This window comes from Herpailurus yagouaroundi, unplaced genomic scaffold (assembly GCF_014898765.1).
Source record: "Herpailurus yagouaroundi ecotype Mexico unplaced genomic scaffold, PumYag 212, whole genome shotgun sequence".
Classification (NCBI taxonomy): domain Eukaryota; kingdom Metazoa; phylum Chordata; class Mammalia; order Carnivora; family Felidae; genus Herpailurus; species Herpailurus yagouaroundi.
This window is the reverse complement of record NW_024412443.1, coordinates 962,529-979,732: the sequence shown is the minus strand read 5'-3', so window position 1 is coordinate 979,732 and position 17,204 is coordinate 962,529. Positions and strand designations below refer to the sequence as shown.

The 17,204-nt window shown below is 49.2% G+C and overlaps 2 protein-coding genes across 3 annotated transcripts; one reads left to right on the top strand and one right to left on the bottom strand.

Annotated features, from left to right (window-relative positions):
- The first annotated feature begins 318 nt into the window (after nt 1-318).
- Nucleotides 319-6,758, top strand: LOC121016655 (uncharacterized). Of its 2 annotated transcripts, XR_005784401.1 has the most exons (3): nt 319-823; nt 3,519-3,726; nt 6,260-6,758. XR_005784401.1 is itself a non-coding variant. In XM_040454378.1 (2 exons), the coding sequence occupies exons 1-2, from the start codon at nt 3,416-3,418 to the stop codon at nt 6,639-6,641; spliced, it is 693 nt and encodes a 230-aa protein (XP_040310312.1). In that variant the 5' UTR covers nt 2,299-3,415; the 3' UTR covers nt 6,642-6,758. The 2 variants fall into 2 exon arrangements, 1 of the variants encoding a protein (XP_040310312.1); XM_040454378.1 differs by lacking the exon at nt 319-823 and having other exon boundaries at nt 2,299-3,726.
- A 1,555-nt stretch (nt 6,759-8,313) lies between these two features.
- On the bottom strand, nt 8,314-11,819 carry LOC121016654 (uncharacterized; the record flags this gene model as incomplete). The annotated part of the gene is given in 3 exon segments (XM_040454377.1): nt 8,314-9,209; nt 9,212-9,479; nt 9,552-11,819. Coding segments are annotated over 3 exon segments (3,306 nt in total), but the record flags the coding sequence as incomplete, so codon positions are not given.
- Nucleotides 11,820-17,204: the final 5,385 nt, after the last annotated feature.

Here is a 17,204-nt window from a genome sequence, read left to right as displayed (position 1 = left end):
TCTCCCTCCCATTATCCTCCAGCCCTCCCGCTCTCCAAGCAGAGCTGTTAACTTATAACCTTCCAGATGTTAAGTCCTGCTTGCTGTCAGAACACACTCTGGCCCCTCTGCTTTTGCAAGCCAGACTCGGGGCCTCTGCTTTGCTGGCGGGCTGCCTTTTCACCCCGGCTCCCTCCCGCCAGTCCATGTAGTGCGCATTGCCTCTCCGCCCTTCCTACCCTCTTCCGTGGACCTCTCATCTACGCTTGCCTCTGGAGAATCCGTTCTGCCAGTCTTCTGGCGATTTTCTGGGTTATTTAGGCAGGTGTGGGTGGAATCTAAGTAATCCGCAGGATGCGGTGAGCTCAGTGTCCTCCTACGCCGCCGTTTTCCCAGAAGCCCTACCAAGTATCAGCTTTTAAAGTTTTTAATGGCGGAGAGGAAGCTCAAGAACAACAGCGACAGGTCTGTCTCCAACAAAAGGTACAATTATAAACCCAAGCCTTGGTAGCTGCCCTGAGGCCCACCGCAGTAAAGCCCTCTGGTCCATGGCCCCCTCCCAGGCTTTGTTTTAAATGTGGCCAAGAAGGCCATTGGTCTCCTCAGTGTCCCCATCCCAAAAAGCCTACCAGTCCATGCCCATTGTGCCAGAAAATGGGCTATTGGAAATCTGATTGTCCTAACCCAAGGGATAACAGACTCGTAACACCTCCACGTGGCAAGGCTTCACCCGGATTGGACTCTGCCTTCCAACTGCTGGAGATGGAGGATGATGACTGATGAGGCCCAGACTCAGTAACTCCGGTGACCCATGCTGAGCCCAGGGTAAAACTCCAGGTAGCAGGTAAGTCCATCTCCTTTCTGTTGGACACGGGGGCTACCTATTCTGTCCTGCCAAGCTATTCCGGCCCCACTACGCCATCCTCCATTTCGGTCATGGGCATAAATGGCACCCCCTCCATTCCCCCATGCACACCTGTACTCACCTGCTGTCTGGATGGCCTCCACTTCTCCCACTCTTTCCTAGTCATCCCCTCCTGCCCCATCCCCCCAGTTGGGCCGAGACATCCTCAGTAAATTAGGAGCCTCTATACATTTACCAGCTATTTGCTCCTCTCCCTCCCCCACTCATCTCCTACTGGCCCTTATTACGGATGACACAGACCACAGCCTCAACTCACACCCAGACCTCCCAGTAGACCCAATCATATGGGATACATCCACCCCAACAATCGCCACCCATCACCAACCTGTCCTTATTAAACTCAAAAATCCATCACAATTCCCATCTAGACCCCAATACTCAATTTCCCACACCCACCAACTAGGCCTAAAGCCCATCATTGAATGCCTACTCAAGGAGAGCCTCCTAATCCCATGTCATTCCCCCTGTAACACCCCGATCTTGCCTGTAAGAAAGCCAAATGGCTCATATAGACTAGTTCAAGACCGCCGAATAATCAATGAAGCTGTAATTCCCATCCATCCAGTAGTGCCCAACCCATATACCCTCCTCTCCCCCCATCCATGACCCATTTTACAGTGCTTCATCTCAAAGATGCCTTTTTCACCATTCCCTTACATCCTGAGTCCCAATTCCTCTTCGCCTTCACATGGCAAGATCCAGTCACCTCTCTGGCCTGCCAACTCACATGGACGGTACTTCCCCAGGGATTTCGTGATAGTCCCCGTCTCTTTGGGCAGGCCTTGACCAGGGATCTCCTCAAAGCCCCACTCTCCAGTCACTGTACTCTACTACAGTACGTAGATGACCTTCTATTATGTGGAACCTCTTTTGACCACACCAAACAAGATACAGTCCAGATCCTAAATTTCCTGGCTAACCTGGGGTATCGAGTCTCCCCACACAAAGCCCAAATCTGTACTAATACAGTCACATTCCTGGGAGTCTCACTCACACCTACTACCAAGGACCTAACCCAAGATCATCTCCAAGCCCTCCAGACCCTGTCTCCACTTGCCAATGCAGATGAAATCCTCTCCTTCCTGGGTCTAGTGGGCTTCTCCAACACTGGATCCCTAACTTTGCTATACACGCAGCCCCCCTATACAAAGCAGCCAAAGAAACCCCCCAAGGCCCACTCTCCAGCCCGGGATCTGTCACAAGGGCCTTCCAATGGCTGGTCACATCTCTAGTCACTCAACCAGTCCTTTCCCTTCCTAATGTTTCAAAGCCTTTCCTCTTATACACAGATGAGAGGGCTGGAATTGCAACAGGTCTCCTAACCCAACCGTGTGGCCCTAAGTTACAACCTGTCGCCTACCTTTTTAAACAACTGGACCCTACCATCCGGGGGTGGCAACCCTGCCTTAGAGCACTTGCAGCAGCAGCCACCCTAACCCAAGAGGCACTCAAACTCACCCTACACTGCCCCCTAACGGTATTTTCACCCCACTGTCTATCTGATCTCCTTACACATAAGGCCCTGGCACACCTCTCCCCATCACACATACAATTGTTCCATCTGCTCTTTATTGAAAATCCTGAAATATCTCTCCAACTCTCCCCCAGACTCAATCCTGCCATGCTACTTCCACAAATCAACCCCAAAGACACTTCACAGCCACTCTTTCACTCCTGCACTGAACTTAAAGATATTCTCTCTAAACCTCCATCTAATTTAAAGGACCTTCCCCTCACTTCCCCTGATTTCACCCTATTTGTAGACGGTAGCTCAGTAGTTGACTGCAGGGGCCACCGACAAGCAGCATATGCTGTAGTTACATTAAACCAAACTCTAGAGACCCAGACACAACCCACAGGGACCACATCCCAGAAGGCTGAACTCACAGCCCTCATTAGGGCTCTCCAACTGTCCAAAAACAAAAGGGTCACAATATACACAGACTCAAAATATGCTTTCCTTATTGCACATACACACTCCCACTTATGGGAAGAAAGAGGATTCCTCACAACTAAGGGTACCCCCATCATCAACGGGCCACTCATAGAGAAACCCCTTGAGGCCCTCAGACTCCCACAGGAAGTGCCATTGTCCACTGCAAGGGCCATCAACCCCTAACCACAGAGATAGCTATAGGAAATCACAAGGCTGACAACATTGCTAGACAAACAGCTCTCTCTCTTTTGACCCAGTTCCTATGGGCATCCTCACTGAAGATACAACTCCCGATTATACCCCAGATGAACAAAAACAATATATGGCCCATCCCAATGCCCACACCAACGCAGGCTGGATCATGCTGGGTGCCCGACTGGCCCTCCCAAATAGCCTAGTCCCTTCCCTACTAACAAAAATTTGCAAAACCCTACACATTGGGCCGGAGGCCACCTTCCGCTTCCTTGAGCTCATTATGTACCACCCCCACCTATGACAACTGATCACCAAAACACACCAACAATGCACCACATGTGCTGCAGTCAGTTCCCAAGGGAGAATGAGGCACTCATCAGATGCGGGGCCATCTCCCAGGTGAAGACTGGCAAATAGATTTCACTCACATGCCAAAACACAAAAAATTACGTTATCTCCTTACTATAATTGACACCTTTACAGGGTGGATAGAAGCCTCCCCCACCTTATCTGAAGGGGCCTCCACAGTGGCTGAGATCCTTCTTAAGGACGTGATTCCCCACTTTGGTCTACCGAGAAGGATACAGTCTGACAACGGGCCTTGCTTTCATCTCAGCAATCACCCAACAGGTCTCCAAAGCTTTAGGTATTACTTGGAAACTCCACATACCATACCACCCCCAGTCCTCAGGTAAGGTTGAAAGGGCCAATGGCCTCATAAAAGACCATCTCACTAAACTCTCCATAGAGACTCGGCTTTCTTGGCCTCAACTCCTACCTATAGCACTCACCTGACTCTGAGCCTCTCCCTGAGGACCCACAGGCCCCAGCCCATTTGAACTCCTATATGGGCGACCCTTCCTGTTACCCCAACCCCTACCAAAAGACCTTCCTCCTTTGGCTGCCTATCTTCCTTACCTCAGCCTGCTCCAACACCTGATTCGACAGTACGCTGACCTTACTCTACCAGCTCCCATCGATCTCTCCTCTCCTTCACTATCTGTAAACTCAGGAGACTCAGTGCTCCTTCGAGTAAGACAAAAACCAACCCTTGCCCCCCGATAGGAGGGTCCCTACACAGTCATACTCACAACCCCCACGGCTACTAAATTATTGGGCCACAGCCTGTGGGTTCACACCTCCGACCTCAAGCAGGCCCCCCCCTTTACCCCCCATACTAGAAGAGTCGTGGACCTCCCAGCCAACCAGCCCCCTCACCCTCAAACTAACCTGACAGGCCCCTTCATGACTGACCCTTCCCCTCGGTTTTCCACCTTCACACTCACAATATTACATGAGCTACAACTCTCCCACTCATCTGACCCCATCACCCTCCCCTTATTTCTCTCCTGGGTCTCGACTGTTGGCCTCAGGGAACTCTCTCCGATTTCTCCCCCATCGAAATCTCCTTCTTTACCTTTTTGCTAACGATACTTATATATCATGATGATACTTCCCTTGTTACTCCTTGTTAACATCATCCCCCTTATACCCTCACAACCCTCCTATAGGTGGGTTTTTTACCTATCGGAAACTTTTTTTTTTAAATTTTTTTCAACGTTTATTTATTTTTGGGACAGAGAGAGACAGAGCGTGAACGGGGGAGGGGCAGAGAGAGAGGGAGACACAGAATCGGAAACAGGCTCCAGGCTCTGAGCCATCAGCCCAGAGCCTGACGCGGGGCTCGAACTCCCGGACCGCGAGATCGTGACCTGGCTGAAGTCGGACGCTTAACCGACTGCGCCACCCAGGCGCCCCACCTATCCGAAACTTTTAATGGACACACCTCTATCATATCCTCTACCCCTTGCCCCATTGTTGGGTGCCAAAATCAAGTCACCTTTAAATTCCCCTCTTTCAACACCCTCCAAGCCTCCACACGGATTACTCCCGCCATTTGCTTTTTATATGACGAAACCAAGATATGCTCCCAAACCTCCCCCAACCAATATGGAGGATACCCCTATCACTATTGTAACATACACTGGCTCAACCTATACTGTTTCACAGGACCAAGGACGGGCCGCTTTTGCTTAAAAAATGGCAACTTTACCCTTACTATCCCTGATCCATGGGATACCCTCTAGCAAACTGGAATAAAGGACAAACTGTATCAGAACAACCATTTCTCTAACCCCATCTCCTCTTTAACCATCTATCGAACCTATGAGCCCTCAATGTCTCCTTCCCTCTCCAACCTTAAAGATCTTACCCAAGTAATCACGGACCAAGAAGACCAGCTCAACACAAAACTACAGACACCCCCTGTACAACATCCCTTCTCATGGCTTACATTCATCAGACAAGGAGCGATCCTGCTTAACAACTCAGGCTTAACCAACCTGTCACATTGCTTTCTTTGCGCATCCCTTCAGCAGGATCCAGTAATAGCCATCCCATTACCCACACCCTTTCCCAACACCACTAACTCCATCAACCACCCCAGAAGTCAAATCTCCCTACAGGTTCCCATCCTCACTGAGACCCCTCAAGGCAACACGTCTCACCCAATATGCTACTCCTCTCATGCCTCCCCAACTTGCCCTTCCCCCCTGCCTATGCCTAGCCACGACCCTCCCCCAGGGGGATTCTATTGGTATAATGGGACAGCTTATAAACAAATGCCAAAAAATGCTTTTGTCTGTCTCCCAGTCACCATTATCCCCCAACTCACCCTATACGGACAGGAAGAACTCCATCAACTCCTCGAATTCCATCTCCAAAAACGAGCCGTTTTCCTCCCACTAATGGTTGGACTATCCCTGGCCACCTCCCTATTGGCCGCCGGGGTTGGGACCGACTCCCTCGCACACTCCATTACCTCCTCCAGGGACCTGTCAGACTCCAAATCGCAATAGAAGCCTCAGCAACCTCCCTATCCACCTTACAAAGGCAGATCAACTCCCTAGCACAGATCACTCTACAAAACCGATGAGCCCTAGATCTCCTGACAGCAGAAAAAGGGGGAACATGCCTGTTCCTGAGGGAAGAATGTTGCTACTACCTCAATGAATCAGGCTTAGTTGAAACCAATATAGAACACCTAAAGGAAATCCAAAAAACTCTATCCACCCGCCCAGGATCCTCAGACCCCCTAACCTCCTGGTGGCAATCACCCCTCTTAACTTGGCTCCTCCCCACAGTCACCCCACTAGTTGCTATCTGTATAATACTTATGCTCTTACCTTGTTTTCTCTGTTTCATACGGAAATGAATTCATGAAGTTTCCCAGTTCGCATTTCATCAAATGGTGGTCCGGCCCTATTCCCGCATTCCAACCTCAGATCCCACATACTATGGCATCACCCTTATACCCGCAGGAAGCAGCCAGATCAGATCCGTGGCCCATTATCACCCATAAGAGGTTGGAATGTTAGCATGTCCCTGGAAGGGGACAACCATCTTGCCAGTGTGCCGGAAGAAACCTTGCCAGCGCGCGGGAAGAAACTGAAAGGCAACCAATCACCGAGCGCCAGCACAACCCAGCGGAGAGCCCCAAGCAGTGCGCCAGAAGGAACTGAAGGTCAACCAATCACTGAGCAACAGCACAACCTGGCACGAAAGAAAGACCCACCCGAACCTAAACCCGGAACTGCTGCAGCTTAAAAACCCTACCCCACCTTACCTGGGCATGACTTTCCTGACTTCTCTCACTCCTTGAGTCACGGAACCTTCCCAGGAACCTTAGTTCCCAATAAAGCCTTAAACGGTAAAAAATTCTTTTTGACTCTAACTCCTATCTTTACCCCGCCCAACGCCTGACACTAATAAATCACAGATCTCCACTTCTTGTATGGACCATGCCAGGGTGTGGGAAGGGGATGGGGAAATCCTCACAACTATTATTCTGCTTGACTCTGCCCAGTGGAGGGAGACAAGGGCAGGGGCACCCTAGATGGTGTGGGCACAGGGCAGGGTGAGACAGGACAGCCCTGAGAGTGCACAAGGAGGAGTTGCCTTCTCTGGGGAAAGCAACAAGGGATAAACATTCAGAGAAAAAACAAGACCAACCTCAGAGAAACAGATGAGAATGGAAAATCCAGAAGATTATAACTTTCCTCTTCAGAAGGATTGATTCTCCAGTCCTCTGGGTCAGATCTAGTGGAAAGGAGACATGACAACATTCAGGGTGTTTGAATCTTGAATCAGATACCACGTTGCAAAAGGCTCCTCAGTATGAAATCAGCATTTAGCAGTAAACTGAAACAAACAACGTGGGGGAGGGGAGAACATGTTTGTCTGAGATATGTTTCAGGAAACACCACCTGAGGGATCCAGAGGCACTCGACTTTCCAGGCCAATTTCAATATGAAATCATTTTTAGAGCAAAAGTAATCAACAGAAAATAGTATTCATTTGTATGACTACTTTAAAATGCGCTCTAGAGGTTACCACACATCCCTGCATCCAGGAAGGGAAAGGGCACAACGTTGAAGGTAATGGAGGAGAGAGGCTTGTTTCAGGGTGAGGAAGTGGACTTGGGCCCCACTTCAAGGCACTCCACCCTAGGACTTCTTTCCCAAGAGGGAGGTGAATACAGGTGTTGATTTGTTCAGAAATGAGCTAAAGAGATGATCAGGAAGTGAGGTTGGGAATAAGGGATTGGGAACGTGGGACAGGGCTGTGGGGACAGAGGAATTCAAAGTGTGGGCTTATAGGCAGGCTCCATTCAAACGTGGGAATGGGTATAATTGTTATGCCCAGAATTCATGATCCTCAAATACCGCCAGGGAGCTGAGTCCGATGCAAAAGCAAAAGAGCCTTTATTCGAGCTAGCTCGAGCTCAATCCCCTACCTGCACTGACGCAGCGGTGAGATACTGGGGAGAGAGAGCGAGTTTCAAAAGCACAAAGGTTTTATAGGGGTCTAGGGGCAGTTGGTGAGGTAATGGCTGTGGCCTCAGCTGATTGGCTGGTTTAGGGTCAGAGTCCTGTTACGCAGGTTGCTGGGCGTGTTTTGATCAGGAAGTTTGAACAGGTGAGCGGGAGGTTACTCAAGGGGAGGAGGCGTGGTCTAGGTGAAGGACACAGAACAAGATGGAGTCAGCCGGCATAGGCCTGCCCTTTCATTCCCCCCTTGTCATGTAGCCTAGGGACCCAATTATGGGGCCGGCTGCATTTATGGTGACAAGGGGAACAGAGTTTGGAGGTTTACACAAAGTTCTGGGAAGCAAGTGTCCCTGGGGTGGCTCTGGGAGGTCTGATTAAATATTGTCCCTGAGCTGGTGTCTATGATCTGCCAGGTGATGTTTTGGGGGGTGTGGGGACTCCCGCAGCATGAGCAATGACAAGCAGAGTTAACAGAGTTACCAATATTAGGTGGGTCAAATGCGCTGTAGCTTGAGCTTGAGCGGGTTGTGTTGGTCCCGACTGACAGCCCATCACGTGACGAAGTCCTTCCGGATTTAGGAGGGGTCCGCTGGCCGAATGTGGGTGTGATGGACCCAGGTCGAGATGCCATCTACTTTGAGAGTGGTGGGGGTTGTCAGCACCACGATGTAGGGTCTCTTCCAGCGCGGCTCGAGGGTCTCTCGGTGGTGCCTCTTGACATAGAACCAGTCTCCCGGCCTGTACTGATGAGGTGTCGGGGTTGGGCCAGCCTCGTAGATGGCACAGAGGCGTGGCCAAATGTCCTCATGCGCCCTCTAGAGCCCTCTCAAGGAAAGAAAAAGTTCTTGATCTTTAAACTCAGCAATAAGTTCAGCTCGAAGGCTGGGAATAACAGGGGGTGGCCTGCCAAACATGATCTCGTAGGGAGTAAAACTCAGAGTGTAAGGAGTGTTTCTAACCCGGTAAAGGGCGTACGGTAGGAGAGTCACCCAGTCCCCGCCAGTCTCCATGGTTAATTTGATAAGGTTCTCTTTTAGGGTTCTATTCATTCTTTCTACCTGTCCTGAGCTCTGGGGCCTATAAGCACAATGTAATTTGCAGTTTGCCCCCACCGCCTTGGCTACTGCCTGTGTTACCTGCGAGATAAAAGCTGGCCCATTGTCTGATCCTACCATGGCAGGAAAACCATACCTGGGTAAGATGTCTTCTAGTAGCTTCTTGGCCACCCTCTGAGCCGTTTCATGCTTGGTTGGGTATGCCTCCACCCAGCCAGAGAAGGTGTCTGTAAATACTAAAAGATATTTATAACCATACTTTCCTGGTTTGACTTCAGTGCAGTCGACTTCCATTGGGCTCCCGGTCTGGTGCCTCTGAGCCTGGTTCCTTTTTTATTTGATGTGGCTCTCGCGTTGGTGAGTTGGCAGGTCTTACAGGCAGATACAACTTGCTCTATTTTGGTGTCCTGTTGGTGAATCTTGATTCTGGCATGTCGGATTAAGTCTTTTAATTTTCGGGCCCCCATGTGAGTAGACCGATGCATGTGCTCTAATATTGAGACTCTGAGCCGGTCTGGCAGCATGAGCTCCTTGTTAGGTGTATACCACCATCCCTTTATCTCCTGGGCCATGGGGAGTTTCTTGATCTGCTGTAACTCCTCCTGGGAGTATTTGGGCTGGTCTGGTAAAACTGGGTCTCCCGGGTCTGGTAGTTGTATGGTCATGGTGGGGACTGAAGTAAGGGCGACTGCCTTGGCTGCCCGGTCAGCCTTTCAGTTACCTCTAGCTACTGGGTTATCAGCTTTTTTGTGCCCTTGGCAGTGGATAATGGTTAGCTTGGCAGGAAGCCATAAAGCCGTAAGCAGGTTAAGTATCTCCTGCTTATTTTTTATAGTCCGTCCTTCTGCCGTCAGTAACCCCCTCTCCTGATAAATTGCCCCATGAATATGAGCTGTGGCAAATGCATAACGGCTGTCTGTGTAGATGTTAAGCCGCTTTCCAGCTCCCAGCATCAGCGCCTTGGTGAGGGCTATGAGCTCTGCTCGCTGGGCTGACGTTCCAGAGGGTAAAGCCTCCGCCCATACGGTGTCCGTTTCGGTGACCACCGCTGCACCCGCATACCTGTGTCCGTCTCGCACAAAGCTGCTGCCATCAGTGAACCAAGTAGCCTTGGCATCAGGGAGGGGCCGGTCGGTCAGGTCCGTCCAGAATCCATATACTTGTTCCAGGATTCCTGCACAGTCATGTAGTGGAGCACCTAGGTCAGGGTCGGGCAGCAGGGTTGCAGGATTGAGGGCTGCACTGGGGTGGAACCGCACTCGTGGAGGGTTGAGTAGGAGGCTCTGGTAATGAGTCACATGTGTGTTGCTCATCCATATATCAGGAGGCTGTTTCAGGACCCCTTCAATGGCGTGTGGGGTCGTGATCCAGATCTCCTGTCCTAGGGTCAGTTTGTCTGCGTCCTTGACTAGGAGTGCTGTCCCCACAATTCTTAGGCATGGCAGCCAGCCCGCAGCCACTGGGTCTACTTTCCTAGAGGACAAGTAAGCCACTGGGTGGTTCCAGGGGCCTAAGGCTTGAGTTAGAACCCCTTTTGCTATTCCCTTATGTTCGTCTACAAAGAGGTGGAAGGGCTTCGTAATGTCTGGTAGGCCCAGGGCTGGGGCACTTAGGAGGGCCTTTTTTAACTGATTAAAGGCAGTTTCTTCTTTTTCAGCCCATTTAAATGTTTTCTTCTCTTTGGTAGCTTCATATAGGGGCCTGGCGATCTCAGCAAAACCTGGAACCCAGAGGCGGCAGTAGTCAGCTGATCCTAGGAAGTCCCTCACTTCTCTTTGGGAGGTGGGAGTAGGGATCTTTAGGACAGTTTCTTTTCTGGCACCTGATAACTGCCGCTGTCCGCCCTCCAGGATATATCCCAGGTAACTTACCCTCTCCCTGCATATCTGAGCCTTCTTCGTGGATGCCCAGTACCCTAAGGCCCCCAGGGTAGCCAGCAGGTCCTGGGTCCCTCGCTCACAGTCTTTGGCCATGTTGGCAGCAATCAGGATGTCATCTACGTACCGTAGAAGGGTGAGGCCAGGGTGCTCCCTTCTGTACTTACCCAGGTCCTCGTGTAGTGCCTCGTTGAAGATGGTGGGTGAGTTTTTGAATCCCTGAGGTAGCCATGTCCAGGTGAGTTGCCCACTGTAGCCCTCCTCTCGATCATGCCACTCGAAGGCAAACAAGGGTTGGCTCTGGGGTGCCAGCCTCAGACTGAAGAAGGCGTCCTTTAAATCTAGTACAGTATACCAGACCCTGGAGGGCACCAAGGAGCTCAAGAGAGTATATGGGTTGGGAACAGTTGGGTGTATGTCCGTGACCCTCTTATTTACTTCCCAGAGGTCTTGTACTGGTTGGTAGTCATTTGTGTGAGGCTTTTTGACCAGCAGTAGGGGGGTGTTCCAGGCAGACTGGCAAGGAACTAGTACCCCTAGGGTTCGTAGTCTCCGGATGTGTGGCTGGATCCCCTTCCAGGCCTCCTGAGACATGGGGTATTGTTTGATCCTTACCGGACTCTCTCCTGGCTTGAGCTCTACCAGGACTGGGGTCCTGTGAGCGGCTAGTCCCATCGCCCCCGTCTCTGCCCAAACTGAGGGGAATTCTTGTAGCCATCTGTCTATATTATCCTCTCTCGGGAGCGCCTCCTGGTGGAGGCGGTATTCATCCTCCAGTTTCATGGTCAGGACCTGGATGGGGTGGCCCTTGCCATCGGTGACCTGAGGCCCCCCTTGTCTGAAAGTTATCTGAGCTCCAATCTTGGTCAGTAAGTCCCGTCCTAACAGCGGGTAGGGGCATTCTGCTATTACCATAAAGGAGTGGGATACCCGGCCCATTCCCAAATCTACTGTTCTTTGGGTAGTCCATGAATACTGGCTCATACCAGTTGTCCCTTGTACCCAGGACTTCTTGCTGGCTAGTTTTCCTTGTGGGGTGCGGAGGACTGAATGTTGTGCTCCGGTGTCGACAAGGAAGTCAACAGGGGCTCCCTCCACTTTAAGAGTTACCCTGGGTTCAGGGAGAGGGTCCGAACCCCGACTCCCCTAATCACTTAGTTCATCTAGCTCTAGGACTTTTACTCGATCAGTGTTGCCTCCCTTCCTGCTGGCCCTTTTCGGACAATCTTGGGCCCAATGCCTTATCTCCTTGCAGTATGCGCACTGATCCTTCTGCAGCTTCTGCTTCCCCCCTTGGTGGTTCCTTTACCTTTTCTTGCATCATCTGCCAGCTGCCGGAGATGGTGGTCTCGTTCCTTGGGGAAGTCAGCAGTGGTAGCTAGTAGTATTCTGGCCAGGTCTTGAGTCTGCTTACTGCTGGCAGCTGCCATGGCGCGAGCCTGCTTGTCCTCAGGAGGCTCCCAGGTATTATATACCTTTTCGGCTACCACCAGTAAGTCCTGCAGACTTTTTTCTCCTAGTCTATCTATTTTCTGTAATTTTCTCCTAATGTCTATGGCTGATTGGTTTACAAAGGCCATGATAACAGCTACCTTGCTTTCTGGAGCCTCTGGATCCATGGGGGTAGAGGTACGGAATGCCTCCATGATCCGTTCTAAAAAAGCAGCCAGAGATTCATCTTTTCCCTGTTGTACATTTCCTACCTTGGCCAAATTGGTTGGCTTTCTAGCAGCCATTCGGAGACCCCCCATTAGAGTCTGGCAGTAGACCCGGAGCCTCTCCTTACCTTCTGCCATGTTGAAATCCCACTGGGGCTGAGTTAAGGGGAAGGAGGCATCTATCTGAGCCTGGTTGGTGGTGGGATTCCCATCTGCACCCAGAACTAGTTTTGGGGTCCCATTGAGGATTCTTTCTCTTTCTTCAGTCGTGAATACGACCTGCAAAAGCTGCTGGCAATCATCCCACGTGGGCTGATGGGTAAAAAGAACAGAGTCTAATAAATCAATAAGCCCTGCCAGTTTCTCGGAAAACTTAGGATTCTGGGCTTTCCAATTGTAGAGGTCACTAGTGGCGAAAGGCCAATAGTGATGGGGCTGATTCCCCTCCGCGTCTGGGGGTGTGGTGGCAGGGGCAGAATAGTGGAGTCAGCAGCGGAGGCGGATTGCTCCCTCTGAGCCCTTTGTCTGGTAAAGGGCAGGCTTCCCACTGGAACGTTTCCACCTCCCGCTCTCGGAACAGCATCTGCCTCCCCCAGAGGGGGAGGATGGTGTTCTTCCAGCATCCTAGAGGGGTTATACGGGGGAGGAAAAATTAATTCTTCTTCAGTACCCCCCTGTAGGACAGGGTAGAGGGGTGCTGAAGGCTGGGTAAGACTTTTCTTGTTTTCCTTCTTTGTCCCTGCAAAGCAAGAATGGGTTTGTCTCCAGAAGGAGCGGGGCTAGGAAGGGCTTGAGCCAAGAGGGTAGGTAGAGGGGTAGTCTGAGTCTGTCCCATAACGTCTGTCCAGTAAGTCCACAGAACAAAACAGAGAAACACAAAAACAAACAGAGGGCCCCTAGAAAGTCTTCCAACTCCATGGAAGCAAAACTGAAAGCTAGCTTAGACCTTTGAGGGGATTCCACATCCCTCCAAAACTGATGAGGGGATTCCACATCCCTCCAAAGACGACGGCCTCACGCCGACCAGTGGGAGCAACCCGCCTTGTCTCAGACCTTTGAGGGGATTCCACGTCCCTCCAAAGCAGATGAGGGGATTCCACGTCCCTCCAGAAGGGAGGATCAGAACGTCTTCTGAAACTCCCAGCCCATGGTCCTCCAGTGCGTCCACTTAGACCGCATCGGGCACTACCAGAATTCCAGAAATGAGCTCACACAGAAAAGACAGAACAAACAGACAGACACTAACCGTGGCCAGTCAGGCTCTCTGGGTCGGGGGGTCCCTCGGGGGTCTTGGGGATCCCGGACAAGCCCCCAAATGTTATGCACAGAATTCATGATCCCCAAATACCGCCAGGAAGCTGAGTCCGATGCAAAAGCAAAAGAGCCTTTATTCAAGCTAGCTCGAGCTCAATCCCCTACCTGCACCGATGCAGCGGTGAGATACTGGGGAGAGAGAGCGAGTTTCAAAAGCACAAAGGTTTTATAGGGGTCTAGGGGCAGTTGGTGAGGTAATGGCTGTGGCCTCAGCTGATTGGCCAGGGTAGGGTCGGAGTCCTGTTACGCAGGTCGCTGGGCGTATTTTGATCAGGAAGTTTGAACGGGTGAGTGGGAGGTTACTCAAGGGGAGGAGGCGTGGTCTAGGTGAAGGACACAGAACAAGATGGAGTCAGCCAGTGTAGGCCTGCCCTTTCAATAATAAAAGCAATTTTCCAGTTTTCATGTTTGTGGGCCTTGTTCTGAGATTCCCAGGGAAGGTATACTTTAACATTGATCAAGGTCAAAATGACCCCGCAAAACCTCAAAGCATGGGCTCTATTACTCCCATGAGGGCCTACTGTATATGTGATAGGTTTTAAAAAATGACAAAAAAGATTCATTCCAATCATAAAAATAAGAAAAAGAAAAACTCCTGTTCCCATATGATTAATCTCATATAGCCTTGCATATACTAAAATCATAAGGTAAAGTGTGCAACTTTCTGGAATGTCTTTCATCATGAGTATTTGTAACCTTTTTTTCTTATGTTCTTTTTTAATACAATTTAGTGCCAAATTGGTTTCCATACAACACCTGCTGCGCATCCCAACAAGTGCCCTCCTCAATGCCCATCACCCACATTCCCTTCTCCTCTTTATGTGTGTATATATATATATATATATATATATATGTACATATATGTACACACACACACCCATACACCGTAATCCTTCAGTGGAGCACACTTTTTTTGTGAAAATTGTGTATCCCAAGAAGATATTCTAACTGGAGCTCAAATAAAACAAATTTTCTTTTTCTTTAATTTTTCCCCAAGTATGTTCATTTGGTGTTGACATTTCATGGCATAGTTGGCAGGATATCCCAGAAACTTGCCTGAGAACACCTGGAGGTCTTTGGGAACTCAGTGCTTGGTACCAGCACAGGGCCTTTGTACCCCCTCTGACTTCTCAGCATCTGAAAGTGTATCCATGAGTTCTGCTGCTACCTGGAACTCCTCAGTTTGAGTTGGTGGGCCTGACTTTTATTCCAGGTGTTAAGTGTTACTGTTTATGTTCTCTAGGTGGGAATACCATAGAGGTGTTGGCCTTGATGGGTCAGTTGTTTTAATTTGACTTCATAGTAATTGCAATTTTCTGGCTAGAATTATGAGACTAAGGCATTCATCTCCAATAAAAGAGGAGGACTTGTTCCTTCCAGCTGAATATCACCTTTTGGTGGCTGAAAGACTAGTGCACGTGTCTGAGGATGTTCCTTGAGATGTGTATCAGTCCTAGAGGAACTTCTTATTCCATAACGTAATTAGATATTGGCTCATCCAGAGATGCACACATACTAATTGATCTTCCAATGCTCTGAGCCCCCTCAATGGTTTGAGCCCCCCCTGGGAGAACGTGACACCCATGAGAGTCTATTGTGGCCATTTGTAAGAGACACTCACAAGCAGCACCCTCCCAAATCACTATACTTACCATTTTTTATTTTGTTCAAGCTTTATTCTAAAACTGAAACTAAATGAATGGGGAATTGTGCTTTCAAATCCAAAGGCTTCTGGAAAAGCAACCACCACCCACAGGAATTCCACAGGATATAGATACAATGTATATGGAACCTCTGTTTCGAAGTGCTTACTTAACTGGGAAAATTAACCAAGAATAACTTGGGTCACACATGGCCCAGATGTGCTCCTGTTGACATGTCTAAATGAGTTTTCTTCTACACAGAGTTAGAGAAACCCAGCTATAACACTAAGCAACCAGAGGCTAGGAAGCCATGTAGTTCTGTCAGTGAAACCCCTGACTTCTTGAGAGGAGCCGATGCTCACAGAAGCAGACTGGGCTTCACTTGGTGTGCTGGTTGCTGCAGCATTTGGCATCTTTGGACAAAACTGGTCGTATTCTAGTCGGAAACTGGAAAATAGCTAATTCATACGTCCATAAATTGTCATGCTATCTTGCCATTTGATTTGCTTTAATAGTGGGGAGATCATTGGTAATTGGATCTTTCATGTTCACTCCACAAATATCAATGAAACAAAGGCTAGATTTTGTCTGCATCTTGATTGTGTATATGTGCCCATATGTGTTAAAAGTGTGACCTATATTTTTTCTACCTCTGGATAGTATTCCTAAAAATAATTTATAGATGAGCTCTACTTAATTAGCTTAAAATCAAGCACTTGTAGAAGACTGTGCTTTCTAAACCTCAGAAAAATAAAAACTAAAAGTGTTTTTCAAGTTCACATGATCTGGGATGAAATCACCTACACTCAGCTTTCTTGTGACTCCATCATAAAGATACCTCGTGGGGAAGATCCCAATTTATGGTCCAAAAAGATTAGGATGGGTGAAAATCTACAATACCGGACACTCTTGCCAATCGTCAGAATAATGAGAAAAAGAAGAAGGAAGACAGGCTGACACTGGAAATACTTAATCCACCTCCTCAAGCAGGAGCACCAGCTGTCCAACCCATTTCCTGCTCCTCTGCCTCCACCAGAGGGCTCAAAAGCAAGTATAGAAAAAAACATGTTTTGCAGGAGGAAGAGACAGGAGTTGGTGACAGCAGAATGTTAGTCCAAACTTTGAACCTGCTTCTGGCCTTGCTGGTGGCATCCCTACTAACACACCTCTGCCCCTGCCTTCCCCTCCTCTAGTTCCTGTACTACCGGCAAGGCTTCCACTGTCACAGTGGACTCCTATCCTATCCTCCACACCTCTGCCACTATCAGATCTTGCTTTTCCCACCCTCACTGTTGAGGAGCAAAAGTACCCCAGGTTGTTGGGTTGCTGCCTTATGAGGCTCAGAGTGGAGCATCTACCAAAGCAACATGAAAAGGCTCCAGGCCTGCTTTGGTTAAATTGCCCACTTCAGATTTCCCTATGGGAGCCCAAGGTAAAATTGTTGTGGAACAAAGTGATTAACTTTTAGTGGGTACAGGTGCCACATATTCCATACTAAACATTGTTCTTTCAAGGAAGATAGATATGTCTTCCTGAGTTATTAGTGTCGAACGTGATATAGATAATCCACTTTTATTCTACCTGAATTTATTAGTTAAATTTATGTTGTAATTATTGCTGTCAGCAAGGATTCCTGAAAGTGCTGAATGATTTTGCCTATTTTATTAAGTATTCGCTGATTTCATGAAGTTAACTAGATCAAAGGGTAAGTTAAGTTAACGTCACTAGATGTCTAAGTCTTCCAAAGAAGCTAAAACATTAAACCATTCATTGCTAAACAGAGGTTTATCAGT